General features: G+C 44.4%; 1 protein-coding gene across 2 annotated transcripts in view; it reads left to right on the forward strand.

Annotated features, from left to right (window-relative positions):
* Nucleotides 1-17,636, forward strand: part of JAK2 (Janus kinase 2) — a 164,026-nt gene that overhangs the window by 140,876 nt on the left and 5,514 nt on the right. For both annotated transcript variants that reach the window (XM_074953318.1, XM_074953319.1), the window contains 3 exons: nt 1,986-2,158; nt 3,544-3,661; nt 5,267-5,380. In XM_074953318.1, the coding sequence (XP_074809419.1) occupies nt 1,986-2,158; nt 3,544-3,661; nt 5,267-5,380 (405 nt within the window). The remainder of the gene's footprint in view (nt 1-1,985; nt 2,159-3,543; nt 3,662-5,266; nt 5,381-17,636) is intronic.

A 17,636-nucleotide genomic window follows, 5' to 3' on the forward strand; every position in this document is an offset into this window, starting at 1 on the left:
GGACATACGGTTGGACAAATATATACCATGTGGTGTTACATGGCAAATAAATAATAGGCCCCTATGACAGCTCTGATTCAAATAAATCAATCTCTTGTGCATTTTATAAATTATAAACCCTGGGGTTGTTTTCAGCTGAAGTCTTAGAGGTAGAGGAGGATAGCATTTCCATTTACAGTGTCTGAAACATAGGGAAATAGCTCCAAAGGTGGTATTCTGAAAAAATACCAGTTTCCCAGTCCAGTGGCCCGACTGAGGAATCAGGACAGCCATGGAAGAAGCCTGGATTTGAGAGTGATGTCAGGTCTTGTGATGGAAACTAGGCATGTCATGGAAGGGGTATATATGGATTTTTAGGGCGAAAGTGCTGCTCTAACATTGTTAATGTGCCATCCACAGAGAGGCATTAAGAGCTTGCATCTGAGGGCATCAGGCCATCCTTCTGCCTGGCAGCAAATAAAGTATTGACACACAATGGTGCCATCTAGTGGTATAAAGAAAACGAGGAAAAATCTGTTCAAAAAGATTGACAGAAGTCTGGGGCGCATAAGGTGTAAATCTGGCCCTGGACCTGCTATCTCTGAGGTGCTCATCCTCAAAACATTATTCCTCTTGCACCATAGGTTTAGTTTTTTAGAGTCCTACTGTTAAGGCCAGAAGGGACCACCAGATCATCTAGTCTGACTTCCTGCATATCACACACCTCCAGCACCACTCAGCACCCACATATTACACCCAACAACCAAGATTAGACAAAAGTATTACAGCCCACAGGAGTATTATGTGCCACAGGCAGAGAGGCCCCTGCAATGGCAAGGAAAAATTTTATGCCAAAAAGTTTGGTCAGCAGCCAAAATTTCGATGAACAACGCTTGCTGGTTTTTAGATGCATTGAAGGAAAGGAAAGGATTCTTGTGGAGTCATTGAACAGGTGGCTTGCTTAATGTTTCCAAACTGTTATACATTGAAATTGGTCAGCTTCTAAACCACTCTGTGCTGTGTCGACTCCTTCCCACCAGGTACAGCTGCCCAAACAGAATTTTCTCTTTAGTTACCATAAAAGACTATAGCTGGTTCCCCTCCCATAGGCATAGTTTGACTTCTGTATTTTTTGGGGGGGCATTTTTAGTCAGGCCAATGGGGCTATGAGTGGAGGGGCAAATTATGCGTGTGTCTGAGGCTTGCAGTTGGGGTGGAGGGGCAATGCTCACCCATCCTCCCTCCAAACTGTGCCCATGTTCCCCCCTCTCCTATTTCAGCCGTGGCAAAAGGAATAGTCACCATAGCCAAACTGCTTGCTCCTGTAGGATGTTTGACATCTGGGGAGCAGAAACAGCAGAAAGGAGGTCTTCTTCAACGCAGCGCTGGTCATAGGTTGTCCCTACTCAGAGTATGAGAGTGAATGTTTGTGAGGGTGAGTGCTGTTGGGGGCGCGAGGAAGATCACACAGGTTGTAGGGATCAAAAAGGATGATGAAATAGAGCTGGGTAGAGCAAGCAAAGGAGAGAAGGGGAAGCAGAGCCAAGATTGGTAGTCAAACAGGGCTGGCTTGGTTGGCACTTCATGTTATCGTGCAAGAAACGTAACCGGCTTTCATTCTCCCTGGGCTAATGGCTGCAGGTCTGCCAGCACAGCATGTTTGGCCCTGGAGAGGGAGATACAGGAGTTGCCCTTCTCAATAAGCTAGGAGTAATGTTGATGGGCTCAGAGGAGGGTCCAATCCAGCTCCCCTCAGCTAAGGAAGTTTACTGCACCTTGAAGTATTAAGAAGTTCTCTCCAAAAAAGATAGGCATTCAGACAAAAAAAGGTTGCTATTATTCCTGTATTTGGTTTAAACTCTGAACCAAATTCACCACTGCCATAGACAAATAGGATTGCATTTAAGTTGATGAAATTACAGCCACTTATGCCAGTGCTAAATTTGGCCCTTTATCTCTATTGAATTTTAATAATTATTTAATTTGTGTATTATCTTTACACTTAGGGCATGGAGTATCTGGGCACAAAAAGATACATTCACCGGGATCTAGCAACGAGAAACATCTTAGTGGAGAATGAGAACAGAGTTAAAATTGGGGACTTTGGACTGACAAAAGTCCTGCCACAAGACAAAGAATACTACAAAGTAAAAGAGCCTGGAGAAAGCCCTATATTTTGGTGAGTTTCCATTTGCTTCATGAAACAAGACCGGGTGTTCGTAGTGCAGAGAGCTGGATTTTATTGCACTGAAGTATGCTAATATTTTTGCTTATTGTGGAGTCTAAAAGCCAAAGTCCGTAGCTGTGGCTCCGCACAAAAAGTCACGTACAGGATTTTAGTTACTGTACAGAAATCTGTAAATGTGGATATTTTCAAGCTGCTCTCATGAAATTAATAATTATCTGTGTATTCCAGCTGGTTTTTTTTAAAATTCTCTAATATTATCAGCAAAGGTGCTGAAAGGTTGAGCAGTTTAAAGAAATGTGAAGAGTATTCTCCAAAGTAACCTGTCTCAGTGGACTCTCCCTCCTGGATTTGCACTTCTTGTATATAACCAGATAGAAGTTCTCACATGGCTTTAAAGTTTTCAGCCTTTGAGGTACCTGTAGGTTGATCATTCACATCTGCCTGCCTGATATCTTAGACAGCCTCTTGCATACCAAGGTCCATGTCTTCTGACCACATTCAGCAGAGTTTCTCCCTGGACGGTGAGAGTAGAAGGTAAAGTTCAGGTGAGGGATGAGTTTCCAGAGTAGGTCCAAATCATCCAGAGTCTTCAGGACACGCCGCAAAATCCTCCTCTTTGATTACACTTTTCTGTAATAATCTGATGCTTAAAAAAAAAAAATCTAGAAGCAGTCTCTCCTTTTAACTAGGGAAGGGAAAAGAGAAGACTCTGTGTAGACATTCCAATACTATGGAGCTGGGGACCATAGGAAATCCTAAAATAGATGCGTGTTTATGTGAAAGAGCTTAATTTACCTGTACTCGGGAGCAGAGTGCATGCTATTTACATGAGCAGTACTTGTCTGCTTTAAGCACTCTAGAAATGTTATACTCTAAAGAAAAGAGTTGAGAATATAGTGTTCAACATACATAGATATTAGATTCTTGAGTACCGGGACAGGAGGGCTTATATGAGAACACAGTCAGTTGGCATGAGCCAAAGCACAATGTTGTTGATGGAAAGACACTCATTGGCTTGAATGGGCTTTGGGTCAGGCTCTTCACACGAGAGGGTTTTTTGTATTGTTCATTATATTGTATAAGTAAGGCAGTTATGATAAACTGTTCTGAGTACACCGCTGTAAGAAATAGAAATCAGGAAGATTTAAATATTTTTTTAAAAAGTAAAATAAAGTATAGATTCAAGTGATGGTAATGTAATAAAATGCAGAGGTATTAATGTCTGTAAACATGTAATAAGAAAATCTACTTATGACATGTTTTAGGTTTATCAAATTAAGATGCCTTAATCCTAAAAATAAGAAAGGTGCAGAATAACGTCCCTTTTTTCCTTCCATATTAACTTTGCTGCTGATTCCCATGACTTTTTGATACAGGTATGCTCCAGAATCGCTGACCGAGAGCAAGTTTTCTGTGGCCTCTGACGTGTGGAGCTTTGGAGTGGTCCTGTATGAACTCTTCACATATATTGAAAAGAGCAAAAGCCCTCCAGCGGTCAGTGCATAGTTACAGGTTTCTGGAGTGCCTTCTCTCTTGATCTTAACTAAAGATTTAGACCGTACATAGATCTAAATCTATAGTTATTTACTGTTCCTTTTATGCTGAGAATTGGATTTTCGTAGCACAGCATACAGTTATAGGATGAAAGATACTGAAAACCACTAGTACCAAGGCATAAAATGTTAATTAGGGGTAAAAAATTATCTGACATCTGTAAAAGCTGTAGCAATACTAGGGTTCATAACTGTATGAAACAGTTTTAAAATACTCAAATGTCAGACTTTCCCATACTAAAGCCTCAAGTATGACTGACACATCTTAATGCTGTTTGCAACTATTTCTAAGACCCTTCTTAGCTACAGCATTACACTGGGAGCTCATGTTCCATTGGTTGCCTACCATGACCCCTTAAGTCTTTTTCAGAGTCACTGCTTTCCATGATACAGTACCTCATCTTATAAATATGACCTGTATTCTTTGTTTCTAGATGGTATGACCTTACGTTTGGTTGTGTTAAAATATATGGTGTTCACATGAGTCCACCTTACCAAGCAATCCAGGTTGGATGTATAACTGTCCCCATCATTATTTACCCATTCCCCAACTTTTGTGTCATCTACAAATTTTACCAGCAATAATTTTATATTTTCTTTCAATCATCAATAAAGAGATTAAATAGCAATGGGCTGCGCACAGATCCCTATAGGAGCCCACCAAAAACTCCTCTCTTGGATTAGTTCCCCATTTACAATTAATTTTTGCAGTCTATCAGTTAACCAGCTTTTAATCCATTTATTTAGGCTAAGTTGATTTTGTGTAGTGCTAATTTTTTGTCAGAACATCATGCGCAACTAAACCAGATGCCTTACAGAAGTTTGTCTGGTATGTCAACACATTTACCTTTAACAACCACGTGATTTAGTCAAAAAACTGTTAGATGTGTTTGACGAGACCTATTTTCTGCAAAACCATGTTGACTGGCATTAATTATGCTACTATCCTTTAAATTCTTTACTGATTATGTCCCATACCAGCCTTTCCATGATTTTGCTTGGGGTTGATGTCAAGCTAACTAGCCTATAATGACCTTAGTCATCCTGTTTTACCTTATTTAAATATCAGCATGACATTAACCATCTTCCAGTCCTCTGGAACTTCTCCAGTGTTCCAATATTTGTTAAAATATAACATTAATCCTTCAGAGAGATCCTCAGCCAAAACTTTTGGCTGCACACTGTATTTAAATTTAAAAATGTTTAACTTTAAATAGTTGCTGTTTAATATCATCCCTAGTTACTGAGAGAATAAAGAGTATTTCATTGTCACTTTAAGATATGAAAACATCATCCTGGTTCTTTCTGAATACAGAACAGAAATGTTTATTGAATATTTCTGCCTTATCTGCATCATAATTACTACCCCTGTCTAGTTTCAGACTTAGTCCATTGCAATGACTTTACTTGTTCCTGATATATTTAAAGATTTCCTTCTTAGTATCCTTAACTCTATTGGTCATAGATTTTTTTTAAAAAAATCACTTCAAAGTGGTACAAAGTATAATTCGTTTTTACATGACTAAAAGTTGGCTTTGTGTTTCAGGAATTCATGCGCATGATTGGTAATGATAAACAAGGGCAGATGATTGTATTCCATTTGATAGAGCTTTTAAAGAACAATGGACGGCTGCCAAGACCAGATGGATGTCCTGATGAGGTATTACAATTAATTTTTTTTCTTAATGTTGGATCAGCCAGCATGAATATATAGTAACTATAAGTGCTGTGTTCTGTAATGCATGGGTTATTGAAGCTACATCAGTTACTCAGAATGCATAGTCAAACACAGTAGAACATTGTGCCAGTATTTTATGGTAGTTATTAGACCAAGTAATTATCAAACATTCAGTCCTGCTTCTTAGTATGGCAATCCATCAATAACCTAGATGTAAAAATGTTGCTGAATATCTCTGGATCGGTTACCAGTGATCTATCACAATAGGTGCATCAGCAGACTTGAGTTCAGAATTGCAAATTTAATAAGGCGCTCGGGAGAATAACAGTTCAGTCTATTAATGCATCTGGCTGGCATCTTGTAATAATAAAGGGAAAAACTATTAATGCAACCGTCAAACTGAAAAATTTAAATCTCAAAGTCAAGAAATGCAGAAGTTCTAGTGGTCATAAATGGTAACACATTAAGCTACCTATTGTAACCTGAAAAAAAGGACTAGATAATACTACATATTATTAGCATCCTAGTTAAGATTTCAACAGTATCATTAAACTTTGCATTTCGTGACTCTTGTGACTTTAACTATACAACCTTATTATTAAAGTTATTTTGCATTTAATTTCCAGATTAAAAAAAAATAAAGCTTGTGTTTTGCCTGATTATTTCTCTTCCCACAGCAAACTTAGGAATGCACATGCTCGTTAGGGAGGAGTCTGGCCTAATTCTGCAAATATTTACGTACCTTCTTAACTCTAAATACATGAGTAGTCCCATGGGGGAGTAGTCAGTGGAACTCTGTTCATGTACGTAAAGTTAAGAATGTGCATAATTCTTAGTAGGATCGAGCCTTGTATTGTAATTGTGTTGGATTTATACACACATTAAAAATAAATGTTCAGAAGTGGCTTCTGAATTTGTACTTGTATTTTTGAGTGTATAACTAGTTGTTTTTGCATGTAAACCCCTTATCTGAGCACACAAACTCATCATGTATTTTGCCAGATGTCTTAGAAATATTCTAGTTATTTTAACTGCTTCTATTTTTGTTACCTTCCACTTCTTAAGCCAGGCTGTCACAACTCAAACTGTTCAGGCCTCAAGGAAAGAAGAAGAAAAAAACTCATTACATTTTTTAGAATTTTCTCCAACTTCTCAAAAATAATGTCAGCATTTCAATGTCAGATATCATATAACCTACCAAAGCAAGATGCAAGTGCTTTTTCACAGTAAGAAACTGTGAATCTCTCCCATTTAGGCCCCTGATGGATCACAGGCTATAAGGCCATAAACCTTTCCCTGGCCCAGAGCTTATTTTGTGGGCCTCAGACCAGTGTAATTTTGGAGTTAATTTCTCATTTTGTGTTTCTCATTTTGAAGAGAGTAAGAAACACTTTTCTGGCAGGTAGTGTTTGGGTTGGTTGGTTTGTTTGTTTGTTTTTAAAGCTGGCATTTGAAAGTTGGTAAGAGGCTTGGATACTAGGAATAGTCCTGGTGAAACTGAATTCATGGGCAAAGTACAGGTGAGAAAGTCAAAGATGCTCTGCAACTTATCCTGTGGACGTCACAACCAAATATGTGGAGGCGGTCGTACATATGCAATGGAAACTTCTTAGATCAAATTCATTTTTTTCCATAGAACAAATTCATTCTATGTAGCAGTTCACTAGAACTAGAGTAGCAGTTTGCATATTGAGATGCACTGAGACATTTCAGACTCATTAAATTAACTATAAGTGAGTTCCAGTGTGTCTTTATGAACAGAACAGAATGTTTAAAGTTTTATAGTGCTGAGACAGGGCATAATCCAGAAATACTATATTTGTAAGACTGGTGTTTGGTCAGTCTTGTAAAGTAAATTTGGCACCTTTTTTAAAAAAAGGAATGTTTCTAAAAATATTAAACTCTTTTTAGAAATGGGTACAGGGTCTTCACTGCTTCAAGGATATACCCAACCTTTTCCCCCACAAACTCAGATCCCTGCTATTATAACCACCCCTCTGGTAGAGCAAAGCTAGATGCCATCACTCACTGCTTCACCTTATGTGAATCAGAGAAAGTGATGAGTGAAACATGAGCTGAGCGTTCAGTCTCTACAGCACTGTGACCCCCTATTGCTCAGAAGCAAAAGACTAACTCAGATCCCCTTCCAGCAGCTACTACACTGACAGACCAGCTCAGAGTATTTAAAACTAGGTTCAGAGTAGCAGCCGTGTTAGTCTGTATCCGCAAAAAGAAAAGGAGTACTTGTGGCACCTTAGAGACTAACCAATTTATCTGAGCATAAGCTTTCAACTAGTTGAAGTTTCTATGTATGTAATACTAATTCTTCTTTGAGTAGTATCCCTTTGGGTGCTCCACGTCAGGTGCACATGTATCCCACGTACCTTTGATCGGAGATTGTCATTAGCAGTGTCCGTTTGGCTCACACATGCGCTGCTGGTATCCTTATGCCCCACACCGAAGCTCTATCAGGCTGCATAGGCGAACCATCCTTCTCAAACGCCTCTGTCTGAGATGGAGCTTAAGTATTGCGAGTGTCTCAGCTGGTTGCTGAGTTCATTCTCCTTAGTTTAGTTCAGTTAGGGTTGTTTTTTTTTAGTAGTAGTAGTTAATTACTAGTTATTGAAATATTGTTTTATTTCCTCTGGAGAAATCCTCCCTGTGAGGGGCGTGTCCAGCTCACTGAGGTTTAAATGTTGCCTCACATGTAGAGAGGCTATCCCTGTCAGCAGTGGACCCACTAAGTACGTTTGCTGTCTGGGAGAGTCACACGTCCCACAGAAGTGTCACTGCTATTTAGCCCTCAAGTCGGAGGCCCAGAAGAACAGGGAAATCAAGCTCCATCTTAATGATGGAGTGCTCCTTTCACCCTATTTGGAGCCAGGTCAGAGAACTCCCCTGTACATCACTCCCCAGGGGTCTCTAGTGCCTCTGTGACCTTGATGTAACACTATCCTAGAAAGGGGAAAGCCTCAGAGACCTCCTCTAAAGGTCCTAAGAAGAGGAGTTCTAAATCCCTTCTTAAGGTACCACCTCAAAAAGGCCTCGCTTTCCGACCAGGTCATCACCCTCAAAGAGTTCGTCCTCAAGGCTCGGTACCATAGAGGCTCCAGCACCAGCAAGGCGGGAAAATCTTACAGTTCTAAGAGTACACATGGCTCCAAGAAGGCTCCAGAACATCTAGTGGAGATGGTCAGAGCAAACACAGAAGCTCAGTACCATTGGACTTAACCTCCTCCGCTATTCTTATTGAGCTCTTTGATACCGTATAAGACTAAGCCTCCGTCTACATGAGCACCGCCTGTGAAGTGCTCAGAACCAGCAGTACAGTCCTGCAGAGACAAGCTTACGATACATCGGTGCTGCAGCTCCACTCAGCGCTGCAACGCCACTCGGTGCCGCAAGATTTTAAGTGTCTTTTTAAGATTTATTGGTGACTGCTGAACCAGTGTCTCCATTGCTAGCAGGTACTACCGAGTATCTCCCAGTTCTGAGAACCTCTCGGTCTCCAGCCCTTATATGTCCCTGGAACTGTCATCTCCCTTTTCTGTCAGAGCTCCCTCTTTAGAAGAAAAGGACGATGATGGAGACCTCCCTTCAGTGTCATCGACCTCTGTTCAGGTTCTCCTATGTACCCATATACAAACCCCCTTTCTCAAAGAGAAGGGGGAACTCATAACTTCTGGTGGGAGCAGCCCTGGATTTCACCCCCTCCCGCACATGGTCCTCAATGGTCATATTGGGATCCCTGGACAGCTTATTGTCTGCTGTTCTCCAGGACCCCAACTCTCTTGCATCAACTTTCTCCTCCTCAGCAAAAGGAATAAGATGTTCACGGATCAAGAGACTAGGGTGGATAAAGAAGCAACCCCTCAGAGTACCACTTCATCTTCACCAGATGAGGCAGTAATGCTTCCTCCTCCATCTCTGGCTAATGATTTTTGACAGTTTCAGGTCCTCATTAAATGGGTGACAGACTGCCTACAAATACCTCTTGAGGAGGTCAGAGAATCCCAAAACAAGTGGTTGGATATTCTTCATTCTGCAATGCCATCCAGAGTTGCCCTTTCTATCAACAAGGCACTGGTGGAACCTCTGAAAACTATTTGGCAGACCCCTGCTACAGTAAAACCCATGCAGAAGAGAGCCAGTAAAAAGTATTATGTTCCCACCAAGGATTCTTGAGTTCCTATTTTTTACTCTCTAGAGGTTGACAGGGTAAGCAAAGGGGTAAAACAACATCATTATAATCTACCCTCATTCTCATACTGAGAATGAGGGGCGATCAGCAGGTTATCTCAAGTGCTTATATACGAATGCACAAAGCCTTGGAAACAAGCAGGGAGAACTGGAGGTCCTGGTGATGTCAGGGAATTATGACGTGATTGGAATAACAGAGACTTGGTGGGATAACTCACATGACTGGAGTGCTGTCATGGATGGTTATAAACTGTTCAGGAAGGACAGGCAGGGCAGAAAAGGTGGGGGAGTAGCACTGTATGTAAGGGAGCAGTATGACTGCTCAGAGCTCCGGTACGAAACTGCAGAAAAACCTGAGTGTCTCTGGATTAAGTTTAGAAGTGTGAGTAACAAGAGTGATGTGGTGGTGGGAGTCTGCTATAGACCACCGGACCAGGGGGATGAGGTGGATGAGGCTTTCTTCCGGCAACTCGCAGAAGCTACTAGATCGCACGCCCTGGTTCTCATGGGTGACTTTAATTTTCCTGATATTTGCTGGGAGAGCAATACAGCGGTGCATAGACAATCCAGGAAGTTTTTGGAAAGCGTAGGGGACAATTTCCTGGTGCAAGTGCTAGACGAGCCAACTAGGGGGGGAGTTTTTCTTGACCTGCTGCTCACAAACAGGGAAGAATTAGTGGGGGAAGCAAAAGTGGATGGGAATCTGGGAGGCAGTGACCATGAGATGGTCGAGTTCAGGATCCTGACACAGGGAAGAAAGGTAAGCAGCAGGATACGGACCCTGGACTTCAGGGAAGCAGACTTCGACTCCCTCAGGGAGCAGATGGGTAGGATCCCCTGGGGGACTAACATGAAGGGGAAAGGAGTCCAGGAGAGCTGGCTGTATTTCAAGGAATCCCTGTTGAGGTTACAGGGACAAACCATCCCGATGAGTCGAAAGAATAGTAAATATGGCAGGCGACCAGCTTGGCTTAATGGTGAAATCCTAGCAGATCTTAAACATAAAAAAGAAGCTTGCAAGAAGTGGAAGGTTGGACATATGACCAGGGAAGAGTATAAAAATATTGCTCGGGCATGTAGGAATGAAATCAGGAGGGCCAAATCGCACCTGGAGCTGCAGCTAGCAAGAGATGTCAAGAGTAACAAGAAGGGTTTCTTCAGGTATGTTGGCAACAAGAAGAAAGCCAAGGAAAGTGTGGGCCCCTTACTGAATGAGGGAGGCAACCTAGTGACAGAGGATGTGGAAAAAGCTAATGTGCTCAATGCTTTTTTTGCCTCTGTCTTCACTAACAAGGACAGCTCCCAGACTGCTGCGCTGGGCATCGCAACATGGGGAGTAGATGGCCAGCCCTCTGTGGAGAAAGAGGTGTTAGGGACTATTTAGAAAAGCTGGACATGCACAAGTCCATGGGGCCGGACGAGTTGCATCCGAGAGTGCTAAAGGAATTGGCGGATGTGATTGCAGAGCCATTGGCCATTATCTTTGAAAACTCGTGGCGAACGGGGGAAGTCCCAGATGACTGGAAAAAGGCTAACGTAGTGCCAATCTTTAAAAAAGGGAAGAAGGAGGATCCTGGGAACTACAGGCCAGTCAGCCTCACCTCAGTCCCCGGAAAAATCATGGGACTGAGCAGGTCCTCAAGGAATCAATCCTGAAGCACTTACACGAGAGTAAAGTGATCAGGAACAGTCAGCATGGATTCACCAGGGGAAGGTCATGCCTGACTAATCTAATTGCCTTCTATGATGAGATTACTGATTCTGTGGATCAAGGAAAAGCAGTGGATGTATTGTTTCTTGACTTTAGCAAAGCTTTTGACACGGTCTCCCACAGTATTCTTGTCAGCAAGTTAAAGTAGTATGGGCTGGATGAATGTACTATAAGGTGGGTAGAAAGTTGGCTAGATTGTCGGGCTCAAGGGTAGTGATCAATGGCTCCATGTCTAGATGGCAGCCGGTGTCAAGTGGAGTGCCCCAGGGGTCGGTCCTGGGGCCGGTTTTGTTCAATATCTTCACAAATGATCTGGAGGATGGTGTGGATTGCACTCTCAGCAAATTTGCAGATGATGCTAAACTGGGAGGAGTGGTAGATACGCTGGAGGGCAGAGATAGGATACAGAGGGACCTAGACAAATTGGAGGATTGAGCCAAAAGAAACCTGATGAGGTTCAATAAGGATAAGTGCAGGGTCCTGCACTTAGGACGGAAGAACCCAATGCACAGCTACAGACTAGGGACCGAATGGCTAGGCAGCAGTTCTGCGGAAAAGGACCTAGGGGTTACAGTGGACGAGAAGCTGGATATGAGTCAGCAGTGTGCCCTTGTTGCCAAGAAGGCCAATGGCATTTTGGGATGTATAAGTAGGGGCATAGCGAGCAGATCGAGGGACGTGATCATTCCCCTCTATTCGACATTGGTGAGGCCTCATCTGGAGTACTGTGTCCAGTTTTGGGCCCCACACTACAAGAAGGATGTGGATAAATTGGAGAGAGTCCAGCGAAGGGCAACAAAAATGATTAGGGGTCTGGAACACATGACTTATGAGGAGAGGCTGAGGGAACTGGGATTGTTTAGTCTGCAGAAGAGAAGAATGAGGGGGGATTTGATAGCTGCTTTCAACTACCTGAGAGGTGGTTCCAGAGAGGATGGTTCTAGACTATTCTCAGTGGTAGAAGAGGACAGGACAAGGAGTAATGGTCTCAAGTTGCAGTGGGGGAGGTTTAGGTTGGATATTAGGAAAAACTTTTTCACTAGGAGGGTGGTGAAACACTGGAATGCGTTACCTAGGGAGGTGGTAGAATCTCCTTCCTTGGAAGTTTTTAAGGTCAGGCTTGACAAAACCTTGGCTGGGATGATTTGATTGGGGATTGGTCCTGCTTTGAGCAGGGGGTTGGACTAGATGACCTCCTGAGGTCCCTTCCAACCCTGATATTCTATGATTCTATGATACCCTATATGACAGAGACCAGGAGCTTCTGGACCTTCTGGGGAGAAAATTTTATTCATCAGCAACTCTACAATTCCACATTGCAAATTACCAGTCACTGATGGCCAAATACAACTTTACAAATTATGCAAAATTTTGCTCCTTTATTCAATACCTTCTTGCAGACCAAAGGGAACAATTTCAGGCTACCACTGCTGACACTGTTACTGACCAGGACATCTCTTCAGGCAGCTCTTGATGGTGCAGTTACTGAGGCCAATTCCATCTCTACAGAGTGGTGATGCACAGGGCATCCCGGCTAAAGTAGTTTCCCCTGGTTTCCCCAGAGAAGTCCAGAATGTGGTAAAGGATCTCTCATCTGATGGTCTGAAGTTGTTTGCCGAGAATACCAATGAGTCATTGAATACTCTTAAAGACTCCAGGGATGCATTACATTTCTTAGGCTCCTGCAAACAAAAGACAATTAAGTATCTCTCACACAGCCAAAATCCTGCCCATTGCAATTCTCTGGTTTTCAGAGACTGATGGAGTCTCCTAAAAAGAAACATAGGATCAAGAGAAAAAGATCTTATAACCGACCTGAGCAGGCTTCATCTCTGAAGTGTCAGTTTTAACCAGGTGGTCCTGGATTTGGACTCTTTCCTCTCTTTAGCCTATCAGCTGTAACAATTAGCCCACCTCCCTCCATTTGGGAAACAACTTTCCCATTTCTGACAAGCATGGGAGCATATCACCTTGGACAAATGGTTGCTGGAAATAATATCATTGGGCTACACCATCCATTTTACCTCCCTCCCTCCGCCTTGTTCTCCTTCCCTGTCCCTCTTCAAGGACCCTTCTCACAAGTTCTTACTAAGATAGGAAATAAACTCCCTTCTTCATTTAGGAGTGATAGAGTCGGTCCCTGCTCAGCACAGGAGATGGGGCTTCAACTTGAGGTTCTTCTGCATGCCAAAGAAAAATGGAGGGTGGAGATCAATCTTAGATCTAGGACTTCTAAACAAATTTGTGAGGTCTCAAAAGTTCCAGAAGGTGACTCTCTGGCATCTATCATTCCTTTGCTAGATTCAGGGGATTGTTTTTTGGCTCTCAGCCTTCAAGACGCAAACGTCCATACAGCAATAAACCTGTCCCACAGAAGGTTCCTGTATTGTGTCATAGGCCAAGATCAATTTCAGTACCAGGTACTCCTATTTGGTCCCTCCTGGACTCCGAGAGTGTTTTCAAAGGTTCTGTCGGTGATGGCTGCCTATCTGCGTTGTCAGGCAATCCTGCTATTCCTGTACCCCTACGATGGGTTGCTCAAGGGTCAGCTATACCACGAAGTGTTGTCTGCCACACGGAAAGCACTTTCTCTGTTCTTGAACTTGAGTCTTTAATTGAATATGGGAAAATCCACACTGACTCCCATTCAGAACATACAATTTATAGAAGCATTCCTGAATTACTTGACGTTCAGGGCCTTCCTTCCCCTGGACAGATTCATGACACTATCAAACTATGTCAGAATTATTCAAGGGAGCCTCCACATTTAGTCAAAAACTGTCTTCCCACTTCTAGGTCACATGGCAGCTTGCACTTTTGTGACAGAACATAGGAGATTATGCCTTTGCTGTTCCCAGGGGCAGTTCAGTTCAGATTAGTCATCAAACAGACACAGCCTAGACAAAAAGGTGTCAGCTCCTCAACAGGTCAAATGCTCCCTGTACTGGTGGGAAAAGATTCATCACAATGTAGGGGCAGGAGTCCCCTTTCTCCAACTGATACCAACGGTAACTGTAACCACAGATGCGTCTCTCTTAGGAGGGGGTGGGAGGGATGGCTAACTAACAGTACTGAGCAGCTGGTCATCCCAAGAATCCACCCTCCATATCAACCTGTTGGAGCTCAGAGTGGTCAGAAATGCTTGCCTTAGTTTTCTGCCTCTCATCAGACACAGGTCTATAGAGTCATAACCGACAGTGTGGCCTTCGTGTTGTGTATCAGTCGGCAGGGAGGAGAGAGATCCCACTCCCTCTGTGCTGAAGCAATAAGGTTATGGAACTGGTGCATAAACCATTGCGTAAGAACTTCAGCAGTATATCTCCCGGGTAGACAAAATGTTACAGCCAATGCTCTCGGCAGATTTCTTCCCAAGACTATGAATGGGAGCCTGATTCCCAGGTTATGGTCAGCATTTTTCAGTTTGGGGGATTTCCAGAAGTGGACCTCTTCACCACAACTGTGAACAAAAAAATGCCATCTGTTCTGTACAAGGAGGGGTTTCTTGGGTGATGCCTTCCTCCTCACTTGGACGAAAAAGCTGGTTTATGTGTTTCCCCTGACATCTCTGGCTGTCAAAGTGGTGAACAAAATCAGATAGGACAAGACCAGAGTTATCGTAATAGCCCTGATATGGTTGAGGCAGGGATGGTTTCCTGACCTCTTTTCGCCTTGCTCTTTGCTCAGTGATAAATCTTCCAGTCACTCCTCAGCTCCTCTCCCAGGACACTGGTCGACTGTATTCTTCTTTGAGTGCTTATTCACGTCCATTCCACATTAGGTGTGCGCGCGCTGCGTGCACAAGCATCGGAAACTTTTTCCCTTAGAGGCTCCCGGTGGGGACCCCTGAGTGGCGCCACTGCGCTGTGCATATGTACCCCCGCCGGCCCAACCCCCTCCAGTTCCTCCTTCTTACCGTCCGAGGCTTCCCCCCACTCCCTTGGTGGAGGCTCTACTCAAGGTGTGCAGGGACAGGGCAACGGTGATCCTTATGGCCCCAGCCTGGGCCTGCCAGCACTGGTACACATCGCTCCTAGAGCTGTCGGTGGAGGCCCCAGTAGTTCTGCCCCTACACTGGGACCTCATTACGCAGGACGGCGGGCGGCTTCTCCACCCCGACCTACAGTCACTGCACCTGACAGCGTGGAGGCTCTGTGGCTAAACACCTGACAGCGTGGAGGCTCTGTGGCTAAACACCCTGGAGAGCCAGTGCTCCCTTCCAGTGCAACAGATTCTGCTTGGCAGTAGAAAGCCCTCTACCAGGGCGGCCTATATGGCCAAGTGGAAAAAGTTCTTGTGTTGGTGTTAACCCCGACAGATGCAGCCATGCCAGGCCCCAGTGCAGACCACCCTGGAGTACCTCCTGCACCTCAAGCAGCAAGGGCTAGCCCCGTCCTCACTCAGAGTGCACCTGGTGGCCATCTCCGCCTTCCATCCAGGGTTCTCGGGGGGCTCGGTGTTTTCCCACCCAATGGTGGGATGGTTCCTTAAAGCGTTCCCCTACTCCCGCCCACCAGTCCCTCCATGGAACCTGGTCCTCTCTAAACTCATGGGACCCCCTTTCGAGCCCCTCGCTTCCTGTTCCCTCCTGCATCTTTCCTGGAAGGTGGCATTTCTGGTTGCCATTACCTCGGCCAGAAGGGTGTCCGAACTGAGGGCCCTCACCTCTCAGCCACCGTATACAGTATTTCACAAGGAGAAGGTGCAGCTCTGGCTGCACCCCAAGTTCCTCCCTAAGGTGGTCTCCCAATTCCATTTGGGCAAGGACATTTGTCTGCCGGTGTTCTTTCTGAAACCCCATACGGACCCGAGTCACCGCAGCTTGCACACCCTGGATGTGCGTCGAGCGCTGGCGTTCTATTTGGAGCGCACCAAGCCCTTTCGCAAATCCACACAGGTGTTTGTGCCTGTAGCCGAGAGGATGAAAGGCCTCCCAGTGTCGGCGCAGCGGATTTCGTCTCGGATGACACGCTGCATCCGGGCATGCTATGAGCTCGCAGCCCTGGTCATGGCCCACTTGACCAGGGCGCAAGCGACTTCCACGGCATTCCTGGCACAGGTCCCAATCCAGGAGATCTGCAGAGCAGCCACCTGGTCCTCAGTGCACACCTTCACGACCGACTACGCGGTCAACCAGCAGGCCAGAGAGGACGCTGCAGTTGGCAGAGCGGTCCTCCGAGCAGTTGTTCCGTGACTCCTACCCTCCTCCAGAGGTAAGCTTGTGATTCACCTAATGTGGAATGGACATGAACAAGCACTCGAAGAGGAAAAAATGGTTGGTTACTTTCCCATAACTGTTGTTCTTCAAGATGTGTTGTTCACGTCCATTCCACCACCCACCCTCCTACCCCTCTGTCGGAGTCGCCGGCAAGAAGGAACTGGAGGGGGTTGGGCCAGCAGTGGCACCACTCGGGGGGCCCCGCCGGGAGCCACTAAGGGGAAAGGAAAAGTTTCCGACGCTTGTGCACGTGGTGCACGCACACCTAATGTGGAATGGACGTGAACAACACATCTCGAAGAACAACAATTACGAGGAAGTAAGTAACCGTTTTTTCTCTACCTCTAGAAATGGTTCCATGATGGTTTCTGGGGTTAGAGTCAATCTGTTCTGCAGAGGGTACAACAGATGTTACCAAAAAGTAGGAAAGATTTTACCAGAAATGGTTACCTTCAGAAGTGGAGGAGATTTAATCACTTGTGTGAATTCTAGAATGCTGTCCCCGAATCTGCCTTGTTTCCGCTTGTTCTGGAGTACCTGCTGCACCTAAAGAAAACAGAACTATCACTTAGTTCTCTCAAAGAGCCTTAAGAGCTTTTCATACCACTGTTGAAGGGTTCTCACTGGTTGCTCATCCTACAACCGGAAGGGTCATGGGAAGGGATTACTCAGACTTCTCACTGGAGAAAGCCCCCACCCCAGTTTGGGACCTTAAGTTGGTTCTTAAAAGTCTCATGAAATCTCCTTTTGAACCAATGGTGACTTGCTTCTTACTGAATTTGTCCATGAAAGCAGACATCTTAGTAACTATTACATTTGCCCGCAAAGTCAGAGTGATTGGGGCCTTAATGGCAGACCTTCCTTTCACAGTATTCTACAAGGACAAAGGTTCCTTTTGACCACACCCCGTGTTTCTTCCTCAAGTGTCTTCTGAGTTTCATTTGAATCAGATCATTCACCTACCACTTTTCTTTCCAATACCACACAATGCCAAACTGGAGACCGCTTTCCATACTTCGGGTGGGTGTTAGGAGGGTGTTAGCTTTCTGTCTAGATAGGACTAAATCATTTCTTAAATCTCCTGGACTGTTTATTTCCTTTGCAGATAGCTC

The sequence above is a fragment of the Natator depressus genome, chromosome 5 (assembly GCF_965152275.1).
Source record: "Natator depressus isolate rNatDep1 chromosome 5, rNatDep2.hap1, whole genome shotgun sequence".
In the NCBI taxonomy this organism is placed as follows: Eukaryota; Metazoa; Chordata; order Testudines; family Cheloniidae; genus Natator; species Natator depressus.